We start from the raw sequence: 24,592 nt of genomic DNA, 5'->3' as shown, positions 1-24,592 counted from the left end.
ATGTCTGATTGAAACACATGAGGACTTACACGTAAGCTCCCAGTTTATCAAACCCCACTGAGCAGTCCTTCCCATTAAATCTAACCTCTCTTCTGCCTCTCCTGCAATGTCTTTCTTATCTTTCTCCATCTCTGAGTGATTAGTGGAAGCTAGCTAGCTTTCTTTTCTCTCTCTGTGAAATATAGCAGCTAGACCTTTAGCTAGCAGTACACTGTGCGACAAACTGCACACAAACAGTTTGTGTGTTTGCTGATGTTTGTTGAGCTAATTGCTGCTCTTCAGTAGCACTAGCTAGATGCTGAAGTACCACAACCGCAATTTACGGAAAGAGCTGTCTCTATTATCTGAGGTGGCAGACGTCTTTTAACTCATTCACTGCCACTGACGTCTATAGCCGTCAATTGCAGTGAATGAGTCAATGGGTTTAACTCATTCACTGCCAATGGCTGGCAGTGAATGAGTTAATATCTGTCAGACAATGCTCAGGATTTTCCTACAACCTGTTGTGGCTAGTGCTATATCCTCTATGCCAGGGGTTGGCAACCCTGGGCATGTGTGCCACAGCTGGCATGCAAAGGGTTAACTGATGGCACGACCATAGCTGGACTGGCCATCAGGCATACCGGGCATTTACCCGGGGGGCCCATCGTGATTTTTTGTTTTTACGGGCCGATGTTTTTTGCTTTTTTTGTAACGTACAAACAATGAAAGATAACTCAGTTGTTTGGTGGTGGCTATGGTGGAGCTTTCACAGAGGCCAGCAGGTGGATGAGGGAAAGGGGAGGCAGGAGGAGAGCCCTGAGGCAGCCGCCGGTCCGAGTATCAGGTGAACTAAACTTCAGGTAAGAAGTTACAGTGGGGCAAAAAAGTATTTAGTCAGCCACCGATTGTGCAAGTTCCCCCACTTAAAATGATGACAGAGGTCAGTAATTTGCACCAGAGGTACACTTCAACTGTGAGAGACAGAATGTGAAAAAAAAAATCCATGAATTCACATGGTAGGATTTGTAAAGAATTTATTTGTAAATCAGGGTGGAAAATAAGTATTTGGTCAATAACAAAAATACAACTCAATACTTTGTAACATAACCTTTGTTGGCAATAACAGAGGTCAAACGTTTACTATAGGTCTTTACCAGGTTTGCACACACAGTAGCTGGTATTTTGGCCCATTCCTCCATGCAGATCTTCTCGAGAGCAGTGATGTTTTGGGGCTGTCGCCGAGCAACACGGACTTTCAACTCCCGCCACAGATTTTCTATGGGGTTGAGGTCTGGAGACTGGCTAGGCCACTCCAGGACTTTCAAATGCTTCTTACGGAGCCACTCCTTTGTTGCCCGGGCGGTGTGTTTCGGATCATGGTCATGTTGGAAGACCCAGCCTCGTTTCATCTTCAAAGTTCTCACTGATGGAAGGAGGTTTTGGCTCAAAATCTCACGATACATGGCCCCATTCATTCTGTCCTTAACACGGATCAGTCGTCCTGTCCCCTTGGCAGAAAAACAGCCCCATAGCATGATGTTTCCACCCCCATGCTTCACAGTAGGTATGGTGTTCTTGGGATGCAACTCAGTATTCTTCTTCCTCCAAACACGACGAGTTGAGTTTATACCAAAAAGTTCTACTTTGGTTTCATCTGACCACATGACATTCTCCCAATCCTCTGCTGTATCATCCATGTGCTCTCTGGCAAACTTCAGACGGGCCTGGACATGCACTGGCTTCAGCAGCGGAACACGTCTGGCACTGCGGGATTTGATTCCCTGCCGTTGTAGTGTGTTACTGATGGTGACCTTTGTTACTTTGGTCCCAGCTCTCTGCAGGTCATTCACCAGGTCCCCCCGTGTGGTTCTGGGATCTTTGCTCACCGTTCTCATGATCATTTTGACCCCACGGGATGAGATCTTGCGTGGAGCCCCAGATCGAGGGAGATTATCAGTGGTCTTGTATGTCTTCCATTTTCTGATGATTGCTCCCACAGTTGATTTTTTCACACCAAGCTGCTTGCCTATTGTAGATTCACTCTTCCCAGTCTGGTGCAGGTCTACAATACTTTTCCTGGTGTCATTCGAAAGCTCTTTGGTCTTGGCCATGGCGGAGTTTGGAGTCTGACTGTTTGAGGCTGTGGACAGGTGTCTTTTATACAGATGATGAGTTCAAACAGGTGCCATTCATACAGGTAACGAGTGGGGGACAGAAAAGCTTCTTACAGAAGACGTTACAGGTCTGTGAGAGCCAGAGATTTTCCTTGTTTGAGGTGACCAAATACTTATTTTCCACCCTGATTTAGGAATAAATTCTTTACAAATCCTACCATGTGGATTCATGGATTTTTTTTTCACATTCTGTCTCTCACAGTTGAAGTGTACCTCTGGTGCAAATTACTGACCTCTGTCATCATTTTAAGTGGGGGAACTTGCACAATCGGTGGCTGACTAAATACTTTTTTGCCCCACTGTATGACCTGCAGTCTATCTGTGTCAGATATAAACCAAGTTTAGCTGGAGTTTATTTTTGTTGTGCTGACTTTTTACAGTCAGTTACAATAACTCATATCGCGTACTAGCTAGTGTTATGACCCAGTGATGTGTTTGTTGGTGTTGTGCCTCCCACCGGAGGATGGTGGCGGTATTTTCCCTTTTTTTTCTCCTAGGAGGTGGACACCTGGGCGTGGCTGCTAGGTATCTGGGTGGAGTCTCTACACACCTTCCGACTGGATAATTGATGGACCACCTCCAGTACTTAACGTCCGGATGACAGTCACCTGGGAGTGCTGTTTGGAACCCCGTTGACTCGGTCACAGAGTTGTGTGCTGTGTCATTGTAGTGCAGGCTGGAGTATTCACGTGTACCTCTAGCCTTGCCATGTAAATAATTGTAAATAAGTTAACCAGTGGCGGTCACTTTTTTGTTCCTTTGCTGTATAACTTTCACTGTCGCAGCCTAGTAGGCGTGAGAAGCCGTTTTCTTTTGTTGAACAAGTTTTCTCCTGTTTTTCGTTAGATAGTTAGGTAAGTGACTTGTCTTTTGTTTTGGTTTCTTTTTATTTTGGTGTAGGGAAGACTAGGGATTGTTTTATAGGGAGTTTTGTTTATTGTTTTGGCATTGCTCACTGCTGGTGAAAATAAATGGCTGCTTAAATACTTAAAAAAGGTGTCGTTGTTGGGGTTTGTGCGTGGGTGGGAAGTGAGTGGGGCAAACTATTTGTTACGTTAATTACTTGCCGGGACCAGAACGTAACACTAGCATGACAGAGTTTCTATACAGCTGGGTGGGTGCTATGATGTTACTGATGTTGAACTTTATTTTAGTCACAAGGTTAGTTATTAGAGTTGCCAACCTTTCTGTAAAAAACGGAATCGTCCCGTATTCAGAGAAAATATTACGCGTTTCGTATTGAGGTGAGAAGGAACACAGTTTGTCCCGGACTTCAAGACACAAAGCTGGAGTTATTCTGTGTCTTTGCTGCACAGCTGCCTCGTCTTCTCTCATCCTCTCCCCCTCTCTCTCCTGTTGCTACTTCAATCATGACACTGATCAGTGATCAGCTGATCGGCTTTTCTGTCTTGTTTTTTTTAATCACCCACTTTGCGCTAGAAAGAGGAAACTGCCGGATGTCGCGCTAAACAACAGCAGCACGTTTAAGCTTGATCAGTTGTTGTTAGAATTTATTTAATATTAATTTCTAGTATCAGCTGATGTTTGCTGGAGCCACAGCTGTAAACCTGTTGGTCATGATACCGGTTTGGTTATCTGGTGAGAGGGAAACATGAAGATGAAACCAGGAGATGTCCTTACTGAATCATCAGAGCTGTGATGGAGAAACAGGTTTACCTTTTAGGTGACATGAATGAGTTGAAGGGAAGTTATGAACTCTTTCTGAGAGACAAATAACACCAGGATCTGTTTCTAAGTAGCTGACAGCTGGTAACTGTGCAGGGGCGGGTCTAGCAAAGTTTTGCCAGGTAGGGCATTAACAGGGAAAGGGGGGCACAAAGAAATACGTTTCTTTCTTATTCTCATTTAAAATGTCTAGCTTTTAATAAATGATGATCAGAATCTTACAACCAAAGTTTTCGTGATGATGATGTAAAATGTATAGAAATCACACATATACCAACAAGACTACATCACTGTCACAACAGTGTTTGTTTTCATTCAAAGGCTTTATGGCTTTTCCTATAATACCTGGTGGGCCGGTCTCTAGTCAAAATGCCCGGGCCGATTTTTTGTCCCAGTCCTGGGCACGACACGCAGTGAATTAATCTGAGAGGGTGCATTAAAAAAAATAAATGGCGGTGCACATCGCAAATTAGCTCGCATAGACACATTAGTTGTGCTACTTCTTAATGATGGTATCTTAGCTAACAACCCCAACTACCAGATTCAACTTGTAATTGGCTAAAAATAACTTAGCCTACCGGTGAGAGGGACGTTGCTAGCTGGCAGTTTTTTCAAGCGATGTTGAAATTTCCACATTCCGACACTTCAAATGCTTCAGGAGCTGTTTGCTCAGCGCAGCATCAGCACCACGGAAATACACGGATACAGCCAAAGACTTGAGACAGAATTCACAATGCGTTTTCAGGACTTTCAGGTGTATGGACCAATGTTTTCTTTTCTGATCAAACCAGAAAGCTTTAATGAGCAGCTGGATTTGACTCGCATTAACTGGCTGGACACAGAGGACATCGAAATGCAGCTGATTGAACTGAAAAGCTCGACTCTGTGGGTCAAGATTTGCAGAACTACGAACACAGCTGGAATCTACAGCTGTGCATGTTCATGGAGCTGCATTTTCACCTGCTGTGCATCACTACCTAACAAGTTTAACTGTCTTCAGAACATTGCAGAGGCCCTATTGACAGTATTTGGCTCTACATGTCTGTGTGAGCAGATTTTCTCTCACATGACTGTCCTCAGGTAGCCGTCTGAATGGTGGACACTCAGTGACCTATTTCTCTGAGTGGGAGACCAGAGATCACATTAACATGTGTATCCCTGTATTAACAAACATGCCATATTGGCCCAGTTTATTTTTCTTATCATTATTGTGAGGAGACCATAAATAGCATTTGCACTTTCTGTTGTATTTGCTGTTATGGAGTTCTTGTTATGGATAAAAATTGTCTTTTTGTGTTTCAAAATAGCTGATAACTATTCGATGATAGCTGCCAACATCTGCAAACAAATACATTTGTATAAAGTTGTTCTATATAGTGTGTAACTGTTAATATAGAGCATTATTAAATTTATTACTAATGCAATCATATTGACTTGTAGATGGCACTCATCATCAGAAAGGTTGCCGACCCCTGCTCTATGCTGTTGCAATGCTGGGGAAGCAGGTTGAGGGGTCACAGATGCCAACAGACTCATTAAACTGATCCACAAGGCCACTAGCATTGTGCGGATGGAGCTAGGGTTTCACAAGATGATGTCATAGAGGTGGATGTTGTACAAGATAAGGACAATGCTAGACAAAGAGACTAAGATGACCTAAATGTGCATCACAGCGTCATAGGAAATAATTTCTGCCTGTAGAAATACACGCCCATAATAGGTGAGTGTACTTCCTTTTTACCTTGACTGTGTTCAACTAAATCTTTTGTCTCCTTTCAACCATAGTGTTTGTTCTGGCCTCATCTCTCTGTGCTCTCCTTCTTTCCCTCACCCCCCAACTGGTTTCAGCAAATGGCTGCCCCTCCCCGAGCTTGTGTTCTGCTTGGGGATTGTGTCACTGGGGTTTTTCTGCCATTACAGGTCTTTGCATCAGACTGTTGTGAGGAACTGTCAGCTACATAAAAGTGAACTGAATTCATTAATTCCAGTTGTATTTAGTAGTAAACCATTTTTTAACGTTAAGACCAACCGTTTCAGATTTAATTTCGAGCTGTTAGATTAAATAAAATTATACTTAACAAACCTTGCTTAAAATTAGACGTATGAATATGGGCTACGTAAAACGGAGAAAGGTCAAACTTTGGGAAGAAATTGGGTTTGAAAAGAATCAATCTGTTATGTCCAGCAACACTACATTTATGTTTGCATGATAGGCTGTTGGGTCCTGTGTTCCAGTTGAATGGGTGTTAGGTGGCTTGTACTAACCCCTATTCTTGTCTCTTCCATGTGGGGACCGATCGCGTGGAGGCCCTCGCTCCTTGCGAGGGTGATTTGGTGTGGGTGAGCGTGAGCTGGCAGAGGATACTGGGCTGGCCAGGTCGGCATACATGTCATCTGAGTCTGCACTGCGTACAGAGCTGCTGCTGGATGACGCTGATGACACAGACGACACGCTGCTCACACTAAGTGATCTGCAACAAGAATTGACAGGTTGCCCCGTGAATACACAAAACACCATACCCAAACACAAAATACAAAGCTTGAACAACAACTGTCATACCTGGATTTTCTGTAGGATTTTCCAAGAGAGGCAGAGCATGAAAGCAAGAGAAGAGAAAATATAAATTACTGAAATATAAATTACTGATATTAGGTTGCATTGCGAGTAAATACAGATCAATAAGGGCCAAGGCAACAGATAAATAAGATATGATAGTAATAATAGTACTCAACTCTTAACTGGCAAAATGCAGTACTCAGGACAATGACTGTGAATAAGTACCTGGATTTCCTGGATCCAGAGTGTGATCTTGAGAGGGTGTTGGATGAGGATCTAGATCTGGAGCTGGAACCAGTATAACTGCTACCACTTTCACTAATACTCCCACTCATAGTTCTCCTGCAGCACATACAGAGACAGAGCTAAGAATGCAAAAAGGTTTTGTTTTTTTCTAAATAAACGAAAACCAGAGTAAGACAGGAATTTATTCAGTAGCTTTCACACAAGCAGATCATCACCAAAAAAAGAAACCTGAAGGAGAGTACATGCTAGTACATCTAATTTATTATTGACAAATATTCTCTTGTTAATGTTCATTCTGGGAGACTTATCAAGTCACCACCCTCATTATCATCAAATAAATCATTGCTCATTGATGTATTTTTCTAACTAACATGCTGGATAATCATATTTGCAAATGATGTCAGTGTAGCTGCTGTCAATCGAAGCTCCCAAAATGAAGACCAAAAGTAATTTTTCAATGAGATTTTAAGGATTTCTGTGAGCAAGTTTTAACATTTTTGTGCGCAGAGTTAGGATGGAATGGCACAATGTACAGTGCGAGCTGAAATGATCAGAACTGATTATAATGCAGAAGTCTAAGCCCATTTTAAAGGAAAATAGCTTTTAGTGTGACTGTTTTTAATGTTGCTAATAAGGGTTATAGAAAGCAGACTAATCCTCTAGAACAGGGATGTCAAACTCATTTTACACCATGGGCCACTTACAACTCAGTTTGATCTCAACTGGGCTGGACCAGTGAAAACTTTTATGAAGAAGTTGAACTACACATATAATCCCTGAGATATCTAATATACGAAAAAGTGCAATTTCAACAGTACATCTCAGTTTTTCAACATGATAAAGAAATGCTGTTTTTTAAGATAAATGAAAGAAACCTGTCAGTGACTCTTTGGACTTAGATTGTAATAAATAAATGTGTAAAATTCCAGTGAAGGTTCTGGTAGTTTATTCTTGTAATGATAAAACAAAGGTTCTGTTAATTCACATAGAATTTCCTTGTGTTAATATTATTATTACTTTACAACAAACAAAAATGTATGAATGACCATTAACAAGGTCTTTATCAGTAGGAAAAGCTGTAAAACCTGTGAAAATGGAGTCAAGGTTATAATTGGCCATTTTTGACATTTATATTTCACCTTTAAAAACTGTTGCCTCGCCTTGTTTGCTGTCACTCTTTTCAGCACAACCTCATAGCTGACTTTTTAGGGGTTTTTTTCTTCTTCTTTCATTTTGACATACTGTTTTAGCACAATGGACATAACATCAACAAAAATGTATCAGTTGGAACATGAGTTCTTTCTGAGCTAAATAGGTGGACACAATTATCTTGCTACTATCTCCCTACTAAAAGTCAACACTGGACAATGTTTGGCTCTTAAACAGCAAATCTTATTCCTCTGCATCACTTTTTCCCTCGTCAAATAAAACCAAAATGCTGTAAAATGCAGTGCAAGTACGGCTGCAGTTACTGATTACGTTTTGTGAGCGTATTCTACTGATTATTCCATTGATTAATTGGATAAGAAATACTTCCTAAATAATAGTAATAACAATAAATAGTATTCATATAAATAATATATTCAATATTATTTAATATTCGATAATGAGCAATAATAGATATTCACCAGAGAAAAGTCATAGGTCTTTCAAAATGAACTGGTCATTGCTTTGTATTTTAGAAATTGAGTGAGCATTTTAGAAATTAAAAGATTTTAAAGACAAAGGCAAAAAAAAAGAAAAAGAAAAGCGCACATGCAATTTAAACTAACGCATTAAAAAAATTGCCTATGCTCTGTCTTTAATTGGAGGTAAAAAGAGTTTTGACAGTATCACATCTCCTGGATGAGGTGGATTTGGTGTATGCTTGGCACCACTTTACTTGTGTGGGTAAGGAGGCGACCACACGCCACATGACCGGAGAGCAGCAGCCGAGTCCTTCCCATACAGTAGGATACAATATGAGACCACCTTTAGCTTTTCTGTTCCATAAATACACTACTTAAAGCGTAGTCACTTACAAGTGATACAAGCAAAAATGAAGTGGTGGAGTCATAGCAAATGCTGTATGGTACAGTCTGTACAAGACGTCTTTGTGACAATTTTGGTAATTAGATTCTAGTAATGCCTTTTTAGTCCTGTACTGAGAACCAGTTAGTGAATATCTGTGAGTATAGCCCCTTTTCCATTAGTACGGATTGACTCGCCACAGTTTTCGGGGGTTTCCATTAGGTTATAGTACCAGGTTCTAAAATGGTGCGTGCTTGGCAGGGTTTCAAAGCGATCCAAGAAAGTAAAACGTGACGTCGTCCTCCAATGTAGAGCACCCCTTGCTGCACTCCACAGCATACACCATGTTGATTACTTTATGTTTGGGAATTTTGTCCTTAGAATGAAGTGGTTTTTGTCTGAAGGTGTGGCTGGGTCTAAAGTACACTGGGACGTCGTGCTTGGAGAGGATTTTCCCGAGTTTCACTGATTAACCTGTTACATATAAGGGATGACAATGTTATTCTGTTTGTCATTCTTTTTCTCCCATTTGCCAATTTGATGAAAGCACAAGTGGGATAACCACAATTTTTAAAGACCTTTCTTCACATCTCTGTGTTCCTTTTTTTCCCCTTCTGCATTAGAGCAAATGTTTTCTGCCCGGTGTTGTAGGGACCTGATTACTCCAAGTTTGTGTTCCAGCAGGTGGTGGGAGTCAAAGAGTGGGCACTATTGTGTGTGTGTGTGTGTGTGTGTGTGTGTGTGGGGGGGGGGGGGGGGGGGCGCTTTGTGTAAACTTCAATGTTGAGGCTTCCAATCTCCTCAATGTGCACAGCACAGTCCAGAAATGTCAAACTATTATCCTTTGTATCTTCCCTGGTGAACTTTATATTTCTATCCAATGAGTTGATGTGAGCAGCGAGGGTTTCTGCTTCTTGGGTTTTGAATATGACCCAGGTGTCATCCATGTGTCTGTACCGGTGACTAGCCTTATTCTGTATTTTACTCAGCCAACTTGATAGTCAAGCTTGCTAGCCTTAGCCAATACTGTAGAACGACACTAAATATAAAACGAAAAAGGTAAATAATAAAAATAAAAGATAAGATAATTCAGAACCCCTGAAACTAATCTTTTATATACAGTTTAATCTAAATTTAAACATCTAGGTGACCAGTCACGCCCATCTATACTCTTTTTAATACTGCAAGTTTAAGTTTAAACCATCGTGTTGAAGAGGCAGACAAAAAATTACACCCCTAGTTACATCATATATATATCGGTTCATCAGAGTGAAGTTAAAGGAAGGGAAGTAAACATAATAACAAGCGCCTGAACTGGTTTTCCTGGATTATTTCCACATGTAACTCAATCAGCCCACAAACTTGCACCCACCCCCACACACACACACACACACACACACACACACACACACACGAAAACAGCCTTGCACACACAGACTGTTCTTCCCTGCCCTTTTACTCTTCTTCCGCTTTGGCTGATGTTGCTCTCTCACACACTCTCATAAACAAACACAAACAGAAGCGTACAAAAGAGAGGTTTTTCCTCAAACTATGTACCCACTCACTCGCCCACGTGTGAGCTCTATGGTCTTCCCCCAAAGTGGAATACATCTGCATTATCACTTACATTACAAAAATATGCAAATAAGAACACAGTTCTCCTTACTGCAAATGAAACTTTTAAACAACGCCGTTCACTGTTTGTGCACTTCCTTGAAAACGTGAGCAAAATAGACATGGTGGGCCAACATGCTGCCATCCACCTACACACACATGGAGAACATCCAAAATGTTTTATGCTCACTTGAGAATTTGGCAGGAGCCACACATTTAAGTAAGTAACAGAATGACAAATCTAAGTACCATAAGAGTTCTGGAAGGGCCTGAGGATTAATAACTAAGACTAAGAACTAAGAGTTCTTTTTTGTTGAACTGTTGCAGTCAGACTTCACTTAACATACAATTTCTTCTTCTTTTGACTGACATCTTTAGGGGCTGTCACAGTACATCATCTGCTTCTGTCTCTCTCTTTGTTCTGTGTGAAATAAAGAATAATATGGGCTACTCTTGTTTATGTTTGTGCTTTTGCTGGTCATTTCCTTTTGCATCCCCAAAAAAGAAAAAAGAGAGTAAAACAACAGACTTCAGAAAAAAAAAATTGAAATACCTGGAACAGAGTATTAGCTCTTTGGTTTTTGTTTTTTCTTTGCCTTTCTTCCTTGTCATAGTGAACTCTGTCACATTTTTTCCTGTTCAAGCCAACTTTTCATCTAATCATCATTTAACCTAACACAACTGAGACTGCTCTGTTAGCTTCATGAAGGACATGTTATGTGTGTCACAACTGAACCATCCTTTCCCAATTCCCAAAGAAAAGTATAGCAACACAGATTCCAAGCTGTGTTTAAATTTTAACATCAACAGATTAATGCAGTCCTCTTATTTTATGCTGATTCATTGACATTGCATTGCCTCATAAATGTCTTGTATCTAGTTAAATGTCAAACCAAATTAGGTGTGCAGACAACTTTTCCTGATTCTTGAAATAGCTTAAATTCCTTTTTCAATGTCATCTTTTTTATTTATTTATTCATTCATTCTAAATAAGAAGCAAAATCCACAACAGGCCCTCCATGGGTTTGTATCCAGGAGCCTCTTGCTACAAAACAACACTAGTAACTTCTCCTAAAGCCAATAATCTTGTAATAGATCATGTCAAATGTATAAGTGTATAACCATTTTTGTGAATTTCTGTGTCCTGTAAAACAAAACAAGCTTTAAGATGAGATGCTTACCTTCGAGGAGGATGCTGCTGTCGCTCCTTCCGCCTGCCTTCCCTCAAGTTGACAGGTTTTCCAGGTTCCCTGGGTGGCAGGGGTTTGACTGCTCCACCAGCTCCTGCACCTCCAGCATCTCGTGGATTGTTAGGAGGCTTTCCTCCATCTGGCAAGGGTTTGGATGGTCTGGACTGCAGTCCCGAAGGCATAGAAGGGCTGGAAGCTTTTTTCATGGGAGGCCTGTCCCTGCGAGGAGGGGGCATGGCATCCTGCTTCAGTGGTATGCTAGGGAAGGAAAAGGGATCTTATAGGTATACAGACAGTAATGGCAGGCATGTGATAGTAGCTAGTAGTGGTGCAACGGATGAAAAATCTCACGGTTCGGATTGGATAACAGTTTTAAGTCACAGATCGGATCAATTTCGGATCAGCAAAAATAGAAAAAAAAAGACAAAAATTCGACTTGCCATTTATTTATTTAAGTATTTTTTGCTTATTAAAAAACATTCAACTGAAGACTCATTCCACGCACTTATATAAAAACAAATTAAGGTGCAATATGGACATTATGGACCATGCTGGGCAGCCTCTGCATCCTCTGCACACAGCCATAAAGTCTGTTTAGGGAAAGGTTGCTTCTCCCAAAGTCAAGAACCAGCAGACTTAAAAAGTCCTTTGTCCCACAGGCCATCAAACTGTCTAACTCCTCGCTGGAGGGGAGAGGGAGGGGAAACGGGGACAAAGGAGGGGGGAAAAAGTAGCTGTAGTGCCTTTTCACTGTGCAATAGTTTTTGTTAATATCCAACGGTGTAATAGACTCACAATACTTGAAATGTGCCGTTCCCTTGTATTCTTATTCCTATTTATTGTATTTATGCCTTTTGTGTTCTCTGTATTTATATATGTGTATATATGGTATATTTCTGCTCACATTCTGCAACTTCTGTCGGTGCTGTGCTACTGGAAACTGAATTTCCCAGAGGAAACCACCCGAGGGATAAATAAAGTTTCATTTAATTTAATGTAATCTATAGGGCAGTACAGGGCTTGTACCTACCACTCCGCTGTGATATAACGAGCGGTCACGGTCACGTGGCTTTCCGTTGCCCTGGAGGTCCACCCATTTGTAGTTAGAGCAACAGAAGATGCCTGGGACAGTTCAGCCATAACTTTAAACTTCTCCTGCTCATACCTGCTTGGAACGATCTTGTCGCTGAAGTGGACGCGCAACGAGATATCATAGCGTGGCTCAAGCACGTTCATCACAGTTTAAACCCCTTGTTTTGTACAACGGAATACGGCCTCCCGTCTGCAGCTAAACACCCCAATAGCCCAGTCGGATTGGGCAGCAAAGAGCTGCTTAAATGCCGCAAACTCCTGTACTCCGCTACTTGGACCGCTGACCATAACTACCGCTCGACAGACTGACCACGCGCACCACACACATACTTTTTTTTTTCTTTTTCGAATCTTCGGATCACGTGCGTGCCGAACTGGGATCGGTTCGGAATTCGGATCAATCGTGATCCGTTGCACCACTAGTAGCTAGCATGCAACTATCCAACTATGGGTGGCTGTAGCTCAGGTGGCAGAGCAGGTCAGCCACTAATCAGAAGGTCGGTGGTTCGATCCCAGGCTGCATCCTGGCTGCATGCCAAATATCCTTGGGCAAGATACTAACCCCGTGTTTGCCTACTGGTGGTGGTCAGAGGGCCCGGTGGCGCCTGTGTCCGGCAGCCTCGCCTCTGTCAGCGCGCCCCAGGGCAGCTGTGGCTACAATGTAGCTTGCTATCGCCAGTGTGTGAATGAGTGTGTGAATGGGTGGATGACTGAATGTAGTGTAAAGCGCTTTGGGGTCCTATGGACTAGAAAAGCGCTATACAAATGCATTTACCAGGCCATTTACCAGGCCATCCAATCGAATCGAATCCAACTTTCTGTATAATCCACTTTAAAACAGCCAGCACAGGACCAAAACTCTGTACAGTAAATAAGTTGAGAACAGTAGATAAAATGAAACAAAAAAACCCCAAAACTAAATAAAACAACTAAAAGAAAAATAAACTAAGAAAAACAACATCTCACAAGGTGTCAAAGGCCAGGGTGAAGAGACGGATTTTCAGAAGTGATTTTAAAAACAGGCAGAGAAGAGGCCTGTATAGAGGCAGTTTGGGAACTGCTACAGCAAAAGCAGAGTCTCTGAGTTTACGCTCAGTCCTGGGTACATTCAGGAACAGTTAATCAGCTAACCTGAGAGAGCGCGTGGGTGTATAAGTCAGTAGCAGCTCAGAGAGATAAGATGGGGCTAGGCCATGGAGGGCTTTAAAATAACTTTAAAATGAATCCTAAAAGGAATGGGCAGCCAGTGAAGTGAAGCTAAAATAGGGGAAATGTGCTCAGACTTTAAAGTGCCAGTTAAAAGACGAGCTGCAGCATTTTGCACCCTCCGTAGATGAGTAATGGATGAAGCACTGACCCCTATATAAAGTCTGTTACAGTAATCCAGCTGAGTGGTAACAAAGTTGTGAATAACTGTCTCAAAGTGCTGCCGTGAAAGATTTGGTTTTATTTTAGCCAATTGCCTGAGCTGAAAGACGCACGATTTTATGACTGCCTTAATCTAACTGTTAAGCTTAAAGTTCAGAGTCCACTTTGACCCCGAGCTTTGTGACAGTTGGCTCATTATACTGGGCCAAGGAATCTAAAGACACATTGAAGGTCTCAGTGGGGCTACCAAAAAGCATAATCTTAGTGTTTTTGTCATTGAATTTTAAAGTTACAAGACACCCAAGCTTTAATGTCATCAAGACACTGAAGTCATGGCTGTATAGAATGTGTGCCTTTTTTCTTTACATAGATCTGACAGGCATCAGCATAAAAGTGAAAAGCAACGCTGTATTTGCTCAGTATAAAACCAAGACGGAGCACATACAAAGAAAAGAGGAGGGGGCCTAGAACTGAGCCCTGTGGGTCACCACAGAAGAGAGAAGCAGAGGAGGACACATGGTTACAGAGACTGACACAAAAAGTCTGCTCCAACAGTAGGACCTGAACCACTCCAGTGCTGTGCCTCTAATGCCCACTGCATTGCACAGCATAGGAATGCAACCTTGCAGCTACCGATCAACAAGAAGCCCTTCAAGTGCAAACCTCCGCCAAAGCAGCTCACTCTCTGCTCAGGATTTACATTGAAACTTTTAAAAATTTTAATATTTACCCTTTGGCTACAACAGGCTGAAGGTCTGCTTTGTTCTTAGCGTTCCTCAGTGCTGCTGGACTTGGTGAGGGAGATGTGGAGAAAGACTGAGACCTATAAATTAGATCAGATCAGATCACTCAAATGCACAAAACAATGCGATTCATAGTCAGTTGCTTGTTTTCAATTTTAGAAATTCTCGAGTGGCTTGACATATCTTAGCAGAATGTGTCAAAAAATGGTGTTGAGAGCAGAAACACATTAAAAACACAAACACACTATAAGATTTATGTACCTAGAGTGGCTGCCGCTGAAGGAGCTGCGTTGGGACGAGTGGCTGGAGTAGGAGCTGAATGAGGAGGAACGGCTGCGGGAACGGGACGATCCGGAGCCTGTATAGGATGAAGAGCGGGACGAGGACCTGAAACGCACATGGAATAAACCCAATTAAAATTCTGAATGGGCTACTGAAGAATTATCAAGCAATTCCTTTCTACCTTCTACACTAAAACAAAAAGTAACCAGAACAGGACGAAGGTTGTTTTTGGCTCTCAGTGCACTCCATTTGTGTAACTTCCCCCCTGAGGGTACTGAGGGGTGAAAGTATGAGACGCAAATGACCATTCCTGCAGTTAATGGGTCGCTTCTCTGCAGCTGTGACCTCACTGAGGAGAGTGAACACAAGGAAAGCGGCGGGGCCAGACGGCATCACCGGCCGTCTGCTGCGCTGCTGTGCTGACCAGCTAGCAGGTGTGTTCACTTACATCTTCAACGAGTCCCTGGCGAAGTCTGTGGTCCCCACATGCTTCAAAAGATCCACCATCATCCCTGTGCCCAAGAACAGCAAACCCTCATCCCTGAACGATTACCGGCCAGCTGCACTGACCTCGGTAGTAATGAAGGTGTTTGAGAGGCTGCTGAAGAACATCATCTCCTCCTCCATCCCAGACACCACAGATCCGCTGCAGTTCGACCACAGATCCAACAGATCCACAGAGGATGCCATCGCCCACGTCCTACACACCACTCTCAGCCACGTGGACAAAAAACAGGGTAACTATGTGCGAATGCTGTTTGTTGATTACAGTTCAGCGTTTAACACAATAGTGCCCTGCAGACTGTTCACAAAGCTGAGGGATCTGGGACTTAACAGCCGTCTGTGTGCATGGGTGTTGGACTTCCTCACCGGCAGAACTCAGGTGGTGAGGGTGGGCAGGTGCTTCTCCAACAGCATCACCATCAACACAGGAGCACCTCAGGGATGTGTCCTCTCGCCACTGCTCTACTCCCTCTACACTTCAGACTGTGTGGCCACCCATGGCTCCAACACCATTGTGAAGTTTGCTGACGACACAGTGGTGTTGGGTGCCATCTCCAACAACGATGAGGCGGCCTACATGGATGAAGTGAAGAATCTGGCATCGTGGTGCCAGGACAACCACCTCCAGCTGAACGTCAGCAAGACCAAGGAGCTGGTGGTGGACTTCAGAAGGGGTCAGCACAGAGACTACAAGCCCATTATCATCAATGGAGCTCCAGTGGAGAGGGTGCAGTCCTTCAAGTATCTCGGTCTCCACATCTCCTCAGACCTGACATGGGCTGCCCACATTCAGGTCCAGACCAAAAAGGCTAGGCAGCGCCTGTATCACCTACGACAACTGAGGAAGTTCAGGGTCTCTCCAAAGATCCTCAGGATTTTCTATACAGGCGCTGTGGAGAGCATCCTCACACAGAACATCACATCGTGGTTCGGGAACAGCTGTGTGAAGGACCAAAAAGCTCTCCAGAGAGTGATCCGTACAGCAGAACGCTGCTGCAGGATTGCTCTCCCCCCGCTTCAGGACACCTACACCAGGAGATGCCGGACTAGAGCAGCGCAGATACTGAAGGACCCGTCCCATCCAGGCAACAAACTGTTCCAACTTCTGCAATCTGGTAGAAGGTTCCGCATCTTCCGGACAAGGACAGAGAGACTCAAGAGGAGCTTCTATCCCCAAGCCATCCGTGCCCTAAACACACTAACCCGCCCTCTCACATCATCTATAATTGACTGAGACAGGACTCTCTTCCAGACACTCTAAACCAAGGCACAATGTACATTTCAATTCCTTTAATTTTAAATATGTTTATATTGTCTATCCTGTAAAATAGTCAGATGTCTATTCATATTAATGTACAGAATTCACCTGCTTGCTGCTACTACTGCACATTCACCCAGTGTATATACTATATGTGTATATATATATATATATATATATATATATATATATAATGTTCTTCCTCTACACCCCCCCCCCCAATTTTTGCACATGTCGAGGAGCGTGTCAGGCTACATTTCACTGTGTGTTATACTTGTATAACTATGCATGTGACAAATAAAGAACCTTGAACTAGGGCTGGGCCATATTATACCGTTCACGGTAATACCGGTATAATGTTAGGCAACGATAGGAAAATGAAATATCGCGATAGAATATGAGTAAAACGCGCATGCGCAGTGCCTTTGTTTTCATACGCACATGGCCGATTGTTGAGTGAAACAGATGAACCAGAATTGGTTTGTAAAAATGGTGCAACTTCAGTGATGTGGAACTGGTTTGGTGTTTGTCCGTCAGATACACGACAAAGCACATTTTTTTGCAGAACATGCAAGCGGCCGTCGGACTAAGATGCCCTTAAATCTGGGAGTAATCTGGGTCCTAAACTCCGTATCTTTCAGGTCAAACGAACACTGCAGCATCACTAAGAGTTAAAAACTGTCTAAATTCTTTCATCTTTAATAAAACGATCAGCATTGCTGCTTTACCAGGTGTAACTATGAAGTTTAACTTCCAGGCATCCATGAAAACAAAAGTTATTACATTTAACGGAGTTAGAAGCTAGCAGGAAGCTAGCGGAAGTTAGCTCGCTAGTTTCGCTAGTTACCTAAGCATGATATTGCATGTTCTGACTGAGAGATTTCTGAAAAAAATCAAACGTACAGCTCTGCTATCACTTCCAACATAAATGAAGACAGGAAACTAAACAGCAGTGACGTTTGTAGGGTTACTGAAGTTGGGCTAGCTGGTATATAATTATGTGCTACGTGATCGCTAGCGACACAGCTATGTTAGCATAACATAAACAGTGAAGCTGGAGGACAAACACTAACACTTTTCCACTTATAAAAGTTAACGCTAAGGTTCCTCATGGTTAGAGACAAATGCAATCGCATGGCAGGATGCTGTAAAAGGACCAATCTTCAGTCAGGAGAACAACTGAGATAATCCATCCACAATACGAGGTTAGTCATTAATATACTGCAACAACATGGGAATAGAGCAGCTGCCAGAGAATTCAACATTAATGAATCAATGGTACAGAAGTGGAGGAAGCAAGAAGAATGAGTTTAATAAAGTTTGATTTATCTGACTGCTTTGTTTCGATTAATGTGCCTTATAATCCCGCGCACCTTATGGTCCGAAAAATGCGTACTGCACACTGCAGTTTAATGTTGCAAAGCACCTCTTTTTAACTTCAGTGGATATTATACATGGTTATGCTCAGGATATGTCAGCCCATTTCTACTGGAAATGCCTTTTGGTTAAACTTTCAGCAAGGAATTTGCATTTGCACTGTTACATTTTTATAAAGCTTTTTATGTACATTTTTAATGTACATAAAAACCAGCTTCTTGTTTAAGTGAAAATAAATGGAAGGTTGTCTTTTTGCGCTAGTAATGTTGTGGCGTTGTATTTTGTCTCGCATCAATTATATCGTCAGTTATATCGTTATCGCAAATTTTCAAATATATATCGTGATAAATATTTTTGGCCATATCGCCCTGCTCTACCTTGAACCTTGAACCCTGACATCTCAGTCGTGGGGCTCTCCGGCCTTGGAGGAGCCCGACAACTCTCGCTGCAGGAGTACCTCTCGGGGCAGTATCATCCAGGGTGACACTGACCACAGATGCATCCCTGTCAGGTTGGGGTGCAACTATGATGGGCAGAGCAGTGAATGGCATTTGGTCACAGAGACTGGCTCTGAATCACATAAATGTGCTGGAGCTCCGCGCGGTGCTCCTAGCCTTACGGCATTTTCTGCCATATCTCAGGGGACGACATGTTTTTGTGAAAACAGACAACTCCACTGTAGTTGCTTATATCAACCGCCAGGGCGGTACCTGTTCCCGGCAGCTACACAGGTTAGCCAGGGAAATAATTGTGTGGAGCAGCACACGGCTCCTCTCCCTTCGAGCAACTCACGTGTCAGGAATTCTGAATGGGGGGGCGGACCTCCTGTCCAGAGGGAATCCACTGTTCGGAGAATGGAAGCTTCACCCACAGGTGGTGGAGCAGATTTGGCAGAGATATGGCCGGACTGCCGTAGATCTCTTCGCCTCGCAAGAAAACACTCAGTGCCCTCTGTTTTTCTCGCTGTCAGACGTAGATGCGTCACTGGGCATGGATGTGCTGGCCCATCCATGGCCAAACACACTGCTGTATGCTTCTCCTCCCTTCAGCCTGATCTTCCCAACACTGATCAGAGTGAGTGATCAGGGGCTGTCACTGATTTTAATAGCTCCACGGTGGCCATTCAAACAGGTGCATGGGGAGATATACGATCCCCATCCAGACCAGGAGGCTCTCTGGGCCTGGCCTGTGAAAGGTGGAATTTGAAGGCAGCAGGCATGCCTCCGAAGGTTATTGAAACCATTCCGAATGCCAGAGCCTCCTCCACTCGTTCCATTTAAAACAGTAAATGGCGGGTTTTTGAAGAGTGGTGCCATGAAAAGCAGATAATCCCTTTCCAGCGTTCAGTGGTGGAGCTGTTGTGTTTTCTTCAGGACTTGCTGGACAAAAGGAGAGCTTTTTCTACCATAAAGGTCTATTTGGCAGCTATTTCAGCCTGCCACGTGGGGTTTGGTGATAAACCTGCTGGTCAGCACCCTCTTATATGTTGCTTCATGAGGGAGGCACGTCAAACTCTCCAAGTCACTAGCCCACTGGTCCCTTTATGGGATCTGTCAGTCGTTTTAGATGCCCTCTTTAGATGCCCTCTTCCACCACCGCTTTGAGCCTATCAGGGCAGTGGGGTTGAAGTTTCTCTCTCTTAAAACCGCTCTGCTGTTGGCTGTAACCACAGCCAAGCGAGTTAGTGAATTAAAGGCTCTGTCTATTCACCCCTCTTGTCTACAGCTGACCCCGTGACTCACTAAAGCGTGTCTAAGGCCTAACCCAGCCTTTGTCCCTAAGGTGTTGGAAACTGGATAACACCTTTCATTATTAGGCTCCATGTTAAGCCTAATATGGAGAAGTCCCTACCTTGAGGAGTTGGACACAGAGATTGAAGAGCCTGATGGTCGATGACGCCGGCGGCCCCGTGGGGGCGAGCCCGGTGCTGGACGTCTCCTGGGGGATTTGGACCGTCGCCATGGGTCCTTCCACTCATCTGGTCGTCTCATGATTGGAACAACCTCCTTCTTTGATGGGGGCTCAATCGGCCTGCTGACAAAATTGAAAAGTTGAAATCCAATTGAATTTTTTATATATATACACCTTATATAACTATAATCTTAATGAAAAAGAAAAGTTTTAAGCCAAATCTTGCAAGTAGGGACTGTGTCTGTCTCCCAAATCCAAAATGAAGGTCGTTCTACAGAAGAGCTGCCCTGAAAGCTAAGGGCTCTGTCTTAGGAACTACAAGTAAGCCTGCAGTCTGACAGTGAAGTGCTCTGGTTGGGGTGAGGTATTTAAAATAAGATGCGGCCTGATTATTCAAAACCTTGTATGTGAGGAGAAGAATTTTAAAAAAGATTCTGGAATTAACAGAAAACCAACGAATAAAAGCAAGTATGCGAGAAATAGGATCTCTCTTTCTAGTCCCTGCAGCATTTTGGATCAACTAAAGGCTTTCAAAGAGCCGAAAATTAATAAATTACAATAGTTGAGCATGGAAGTAATACATGCATGAAGGCATTCAGGGGGTCACGTGACCAAGACAACAGCTTAATAGAGAAGCTCTGGGAACCATGGTCTACATTTTTAAAAACAACCCTTACAAACTGTCAATCTCTCTGTATAAGGACACAGTATGTCAAAAACCTACAGCAGCTAGGCATCCCACAAAGGGAAATGCCAGTGTTCAAAACAGGTTCTGTGTTCAGTGTGTGCGAGTGCTTGAATGTATAATGTATGTGTAAATTTGTGGTTTTTGTTTGTTTTGTTGGGGGGTTTTTTGTGCACAATCTAAAAGACACCAGGATAATATAATAACAACATATAGCGAGGACCAAACAGGAAAGTTTCATTGTTAATATAATGAGCTGGAATGTCAGCGCAAAGAGAAAACTAAATGAAACAAGTATTCAATAGAATACAAGACTTTAAATCTAAGATGATCTTAAATGCGATAAATGCATCTGACCACATCAGACATAAAATTGCTGACTAAATGTTTATTTCACATTTGTCTTAACAGTTAGGCAAGAGGGGTTGCCATCCCTATACACTAGTCAATGTAACTCCGCATGGGAGTTACATTGTCATTCAAGTTAATATCCTCTCACAAAAATAAATTATATGTCTATCTGTGTGTAGCCCATTGATGACAACCCGTTTTTTTGAGAGAATATTTTTAACTGTCTGCTTTAGAAGGAATCTACACTGTAGGAAGGGACTTTAACTTTACTCAGTAATGGACAGATCCACCCGGACTGACAAAACATGCAAAAAGAAAGAAAGAAAGTGCCATTCATGCGCTATTTTTTTTTTTAAATATCCAAAGAGTTACAATCCCAAGTCAAAAAATGCTTCTATATTAGATGTAGTATTGTGATTAGTGATCATGCTGCAATCTCTATGCAAGTTCAATGAGATGGAGACTGCAAACAATTTTGTTAACGGATCAAATTTTTGGTGAATTTGTAGAAAGATGCATAGACAAATACTATGAAAGAAATGAATCTGAAAACAAAGCAAGTATTATGTGGAAGGCTTTTAAAGCCCATTCTTATCCTTAGTCAGCTGTCAATGTTGCCCACTCTGGTTCCTGGAAGACAATAAACATTGGTTGCTGTTTCTTTCTATCTACTTTATTTTTATTTTTTGAGAGAAACCATTCATAAAAGCCAGACTAAACAAATCCTTTTTTCGCTTCTTATCTGCTAACCTGTTGTGCATCAGACATGTAATAATGGCTGAATAAAGCGTAAAATATACCCTGTTACTGTTTTGACAAGTCATTAATGTGACCTGCACATTATTGTGTGTATGCTGTATTTATTCAAAGCATGAGATGTAGAGGTTTAATCTAAACGTTCCAATTAGTAGGGAACATGCTCTAACTCCTCAGTCACAGCTCTTATGAAAACATTTAGTCAAGAAATTGATATGGACATGAGAATTATATTAGGAATTAAAAAGCTAATAATTATAAAAAAAAATAGTGAAAAGAATAACATGTCATAATTTCAATATTTATCATCTCCCATTATGTTCTTGTTAAAACGCACATTTGTGTTTTTGTTTAGCTTATCTGTGTACGCAATTGAGTTAAAAATTGTATACATAACGTCTTATTTTATAGTGTAACCTTCATGTGTTTTATCTAAAGCACACTCTGTGGATTTACATGCTAATTATATTGACAGGATTCTTTCACTGTCTTTTTAAAGATTCACTAGCTTAGCTTGTAGCCAACTCGCAAGCAGCATGGCCTCTTCACCTGTCCTTGCTGCACTTTCCTGCTCAGTGTGCCAAATATCCTGAGCAGCCAGAAAAACTGGAGAGCTGGGTGACGGTAGGGATGAAGTACCGTCCTAAACAGAAGCCTACAGTACACCACCAACCTCTTCATGTGTCTGAGGGAAATTGAAAACAGCTGGCTAAGGGGCAAATGTAAAATCTGTAAAATTATAATTCACATTGACAGTAATGACACCCGGTAATTTGAATCGGACACCAAAATTGATATTGAATGGCTGAGTAACTATATCAGTTAAAGTCTAACGAGCTTGGAAAGAAAAAGCGTCTGGACGTCTGTTTCTTGAAGATGCCTCACCTCTCATCCAAGAAGCTTCTTCAGTTCTAAGAGCAACTGGTGGAGAGTCCCAGATTTTTAAGCCCTATTGAGAGTGTCCTGGACCCCCTATTGATCCTCTGCCTAATTCCACTTAGCCAAGGTCCGAAAACGGATGCCTTGATGATGACATTTTATTACAGCAATTCGAGGATGCTGAAGGTATTACAGGTACTGCACTGCTGTGGTTTGTATCATATCTATCTAATAGACTCCAATGGGTTCATGTAAATGGAGAGTCCTCTTCACAAACTAAGGTTAATTATTGAGTTCCACAGGGTTCTGTGGTAGGAACAATTCTATTTACATTATACATGCTTCCCATAAGCCCCTTTTCGGTTTTCCCTGATGATGATGAAAAAGAAACATTTTGATCCAACACCTTCAAAGCCCTTTGGACCTCCATGTCATCCAGAGAAGAAAAGCTGAAGGGTTAAACCGCAGATTCAGTTTAAATGGCTGCAGAGAGAGCATGCTGCTCATTAAGCGTTATAAATCTAAAAGAAAAATTCAAATAGATACCCTGAAGAAAGAAAATGTTCATTACAGCAGTTAATACAGCTAACATTAAAATGTTCGTGGCAGTTTAACATTTCGATAACTGTTCAATACTGACATGTGAAGTTATTTCAGTGGAAACACAAAGACACCGCAGATGATACTTATTTGCAACAGTATCAGTAGCTAGTCAAGTTAATTTTTAATATTAATTAGTGTCTGAGAATTTAGTTTTTCACGGCCCTAGTTTAGCAGAGAGTTATCTGTTTCACGTTCACTTTTTAATTATCATTTTAAATTGTTTTACTCTGACTCTGAAATATTTATTATTACCAGATTTATTAACTGATTTGTTGACTAAGCATTGGGAATGATAACTGGTACACTTATACTTACTGCAACTTAAATTTATTAACTAATTTTTTTTCTTCTCTTCAGTTTTACTACTGTAATTTGAATACTGTGATAAAGCAACAGTTAGGATATGAGCATGCTTTCCTACATTAGTCACTGAGGTCATAAAACAAGCTCTGCTAGAGTGAGATAAAAAGCTGCTAAATGCGTTCAGACATTCAGGTGCAATGAGCTAACTTCCTCCTCATAAATGACCGAAAGAAAGTGGAAAAATGTCACTGGTACATCATAAAGTATTTTTAAAAATGTACAAAAGGTCACGCTTGATGAATGACGGATGAACAATGTCCTAGAATAACAATTTTGTCCTTGTATTTTTAGAACTAGTACTTATTACCTAAGAACATTGTCAAAGCTGATTGATTAAGTTGAAAGAGCAGAACTAAAAATCAAAATCGGCTTATTAACAGCAAAGAGCACAACTCAAAATCATTTCCCAAAACAGACCTGGGAATTTTTTCCCTTCTTTAGATTAAAACGGGTATGATGCAAACAACACTTCAATCATCACTCGATGGAGCTCAAAAATTTCTCCATTATGACATAAAGATGATCATTTTTCCACCAAACAAAACAGAGGAACCCAGTGTTTTCACACAACAATATTGATGTATGATATTAGTATTTATTATTCCCTAGCTTACATATCCCTATTTCCCACATTGTTTTGGACAAAGGTATTAAAAAGGTAAAATGACTAACTGTTATCGTTTGTGTAGCCCATTTTACTATTATGTCAGAATCAGAAAAATATTTGCCAATAAACCAAACTTTGTATCAAATGAAAATTTTTACTCTAAAAAATTTATATCAATCCATAAGTAAATAAGTCAAGTATCAACTGTCAAAATATGTCATTTAATTTTGTTTTATATTATGTGTCTCTTAAATAGAGTTAAACACCTCTAATATATTTATATTTACATATATAAGTTTTCATGCGTCGATAAAAAAGATCTTCCATGATGACATCCCTTGACTAGCACAAGAC

The 24,592-nt window shown here is 41.7% G+C and overlaps 1 protein-coding gene across 1 annotated transcript in view; it reads right to left on the bottom strand.

Moving 5' to 3' along the window:
* Window positions 1–24,592, bottom strand: part of zc3h18 (zinc finger CCCH-type containing 18) — a 59,519-nt gene that overhangs the window by 6,804 nt on the left and 28,123 nt on the right. The window contains exons 10-16 of the mRNA XM_085283196.1: window positions 19,935–20,117; window positions 14,924–15,049; window positions 14,650–14,742; window positions 11,451–11,717; window positions 6,625–6,741; window positions 6,403–6,411; window positions 6,108–6,313 (exon numbers count right to left, since the gene is read on the bottom strand). Of these exons, the coding sequence (XP_085139322.1) occupies window positions 6,108–6,313; window positions 6,403–6,411; window positions 6,625–6,741; window positions 11,451–11,717; window positions 14,650–14,742; window positions 14,924–15,049; window positions 19,935–20,117 (1,001 nt within the window). The remainder of the gene's footprint in view (window positions 1–6,107; window positions 6,314–6,402; window positions 6,412–6,624; window positions 6,742–11,450; window positions 11,718–14,649; window positions 14,743–14,923; window positions 15,050–19,934; window positions 20,118–24,592) is intronic.

The sequence above is a fragment of the Mchenga conophoros genome, linkage group LG7 (assembly GCF_057382185.1).
Source record: "Mchenga conophoros isolate Kocher_MC1m ecotype Shallow Benthic linkage group LG7, M_conophoros_male_GT1.1, whole genome shotgun sequence".
NCBI lineage: Eukaryota > Metazoa > Chordata > Actinopteri > Cichliformes > Cichlidae > Mchenga > Mchenga conophoros.
Note: the sequence above shows the minus strand (reverse complement) of the source record. Positions and strands in the feature narration are given on the sequence as shown.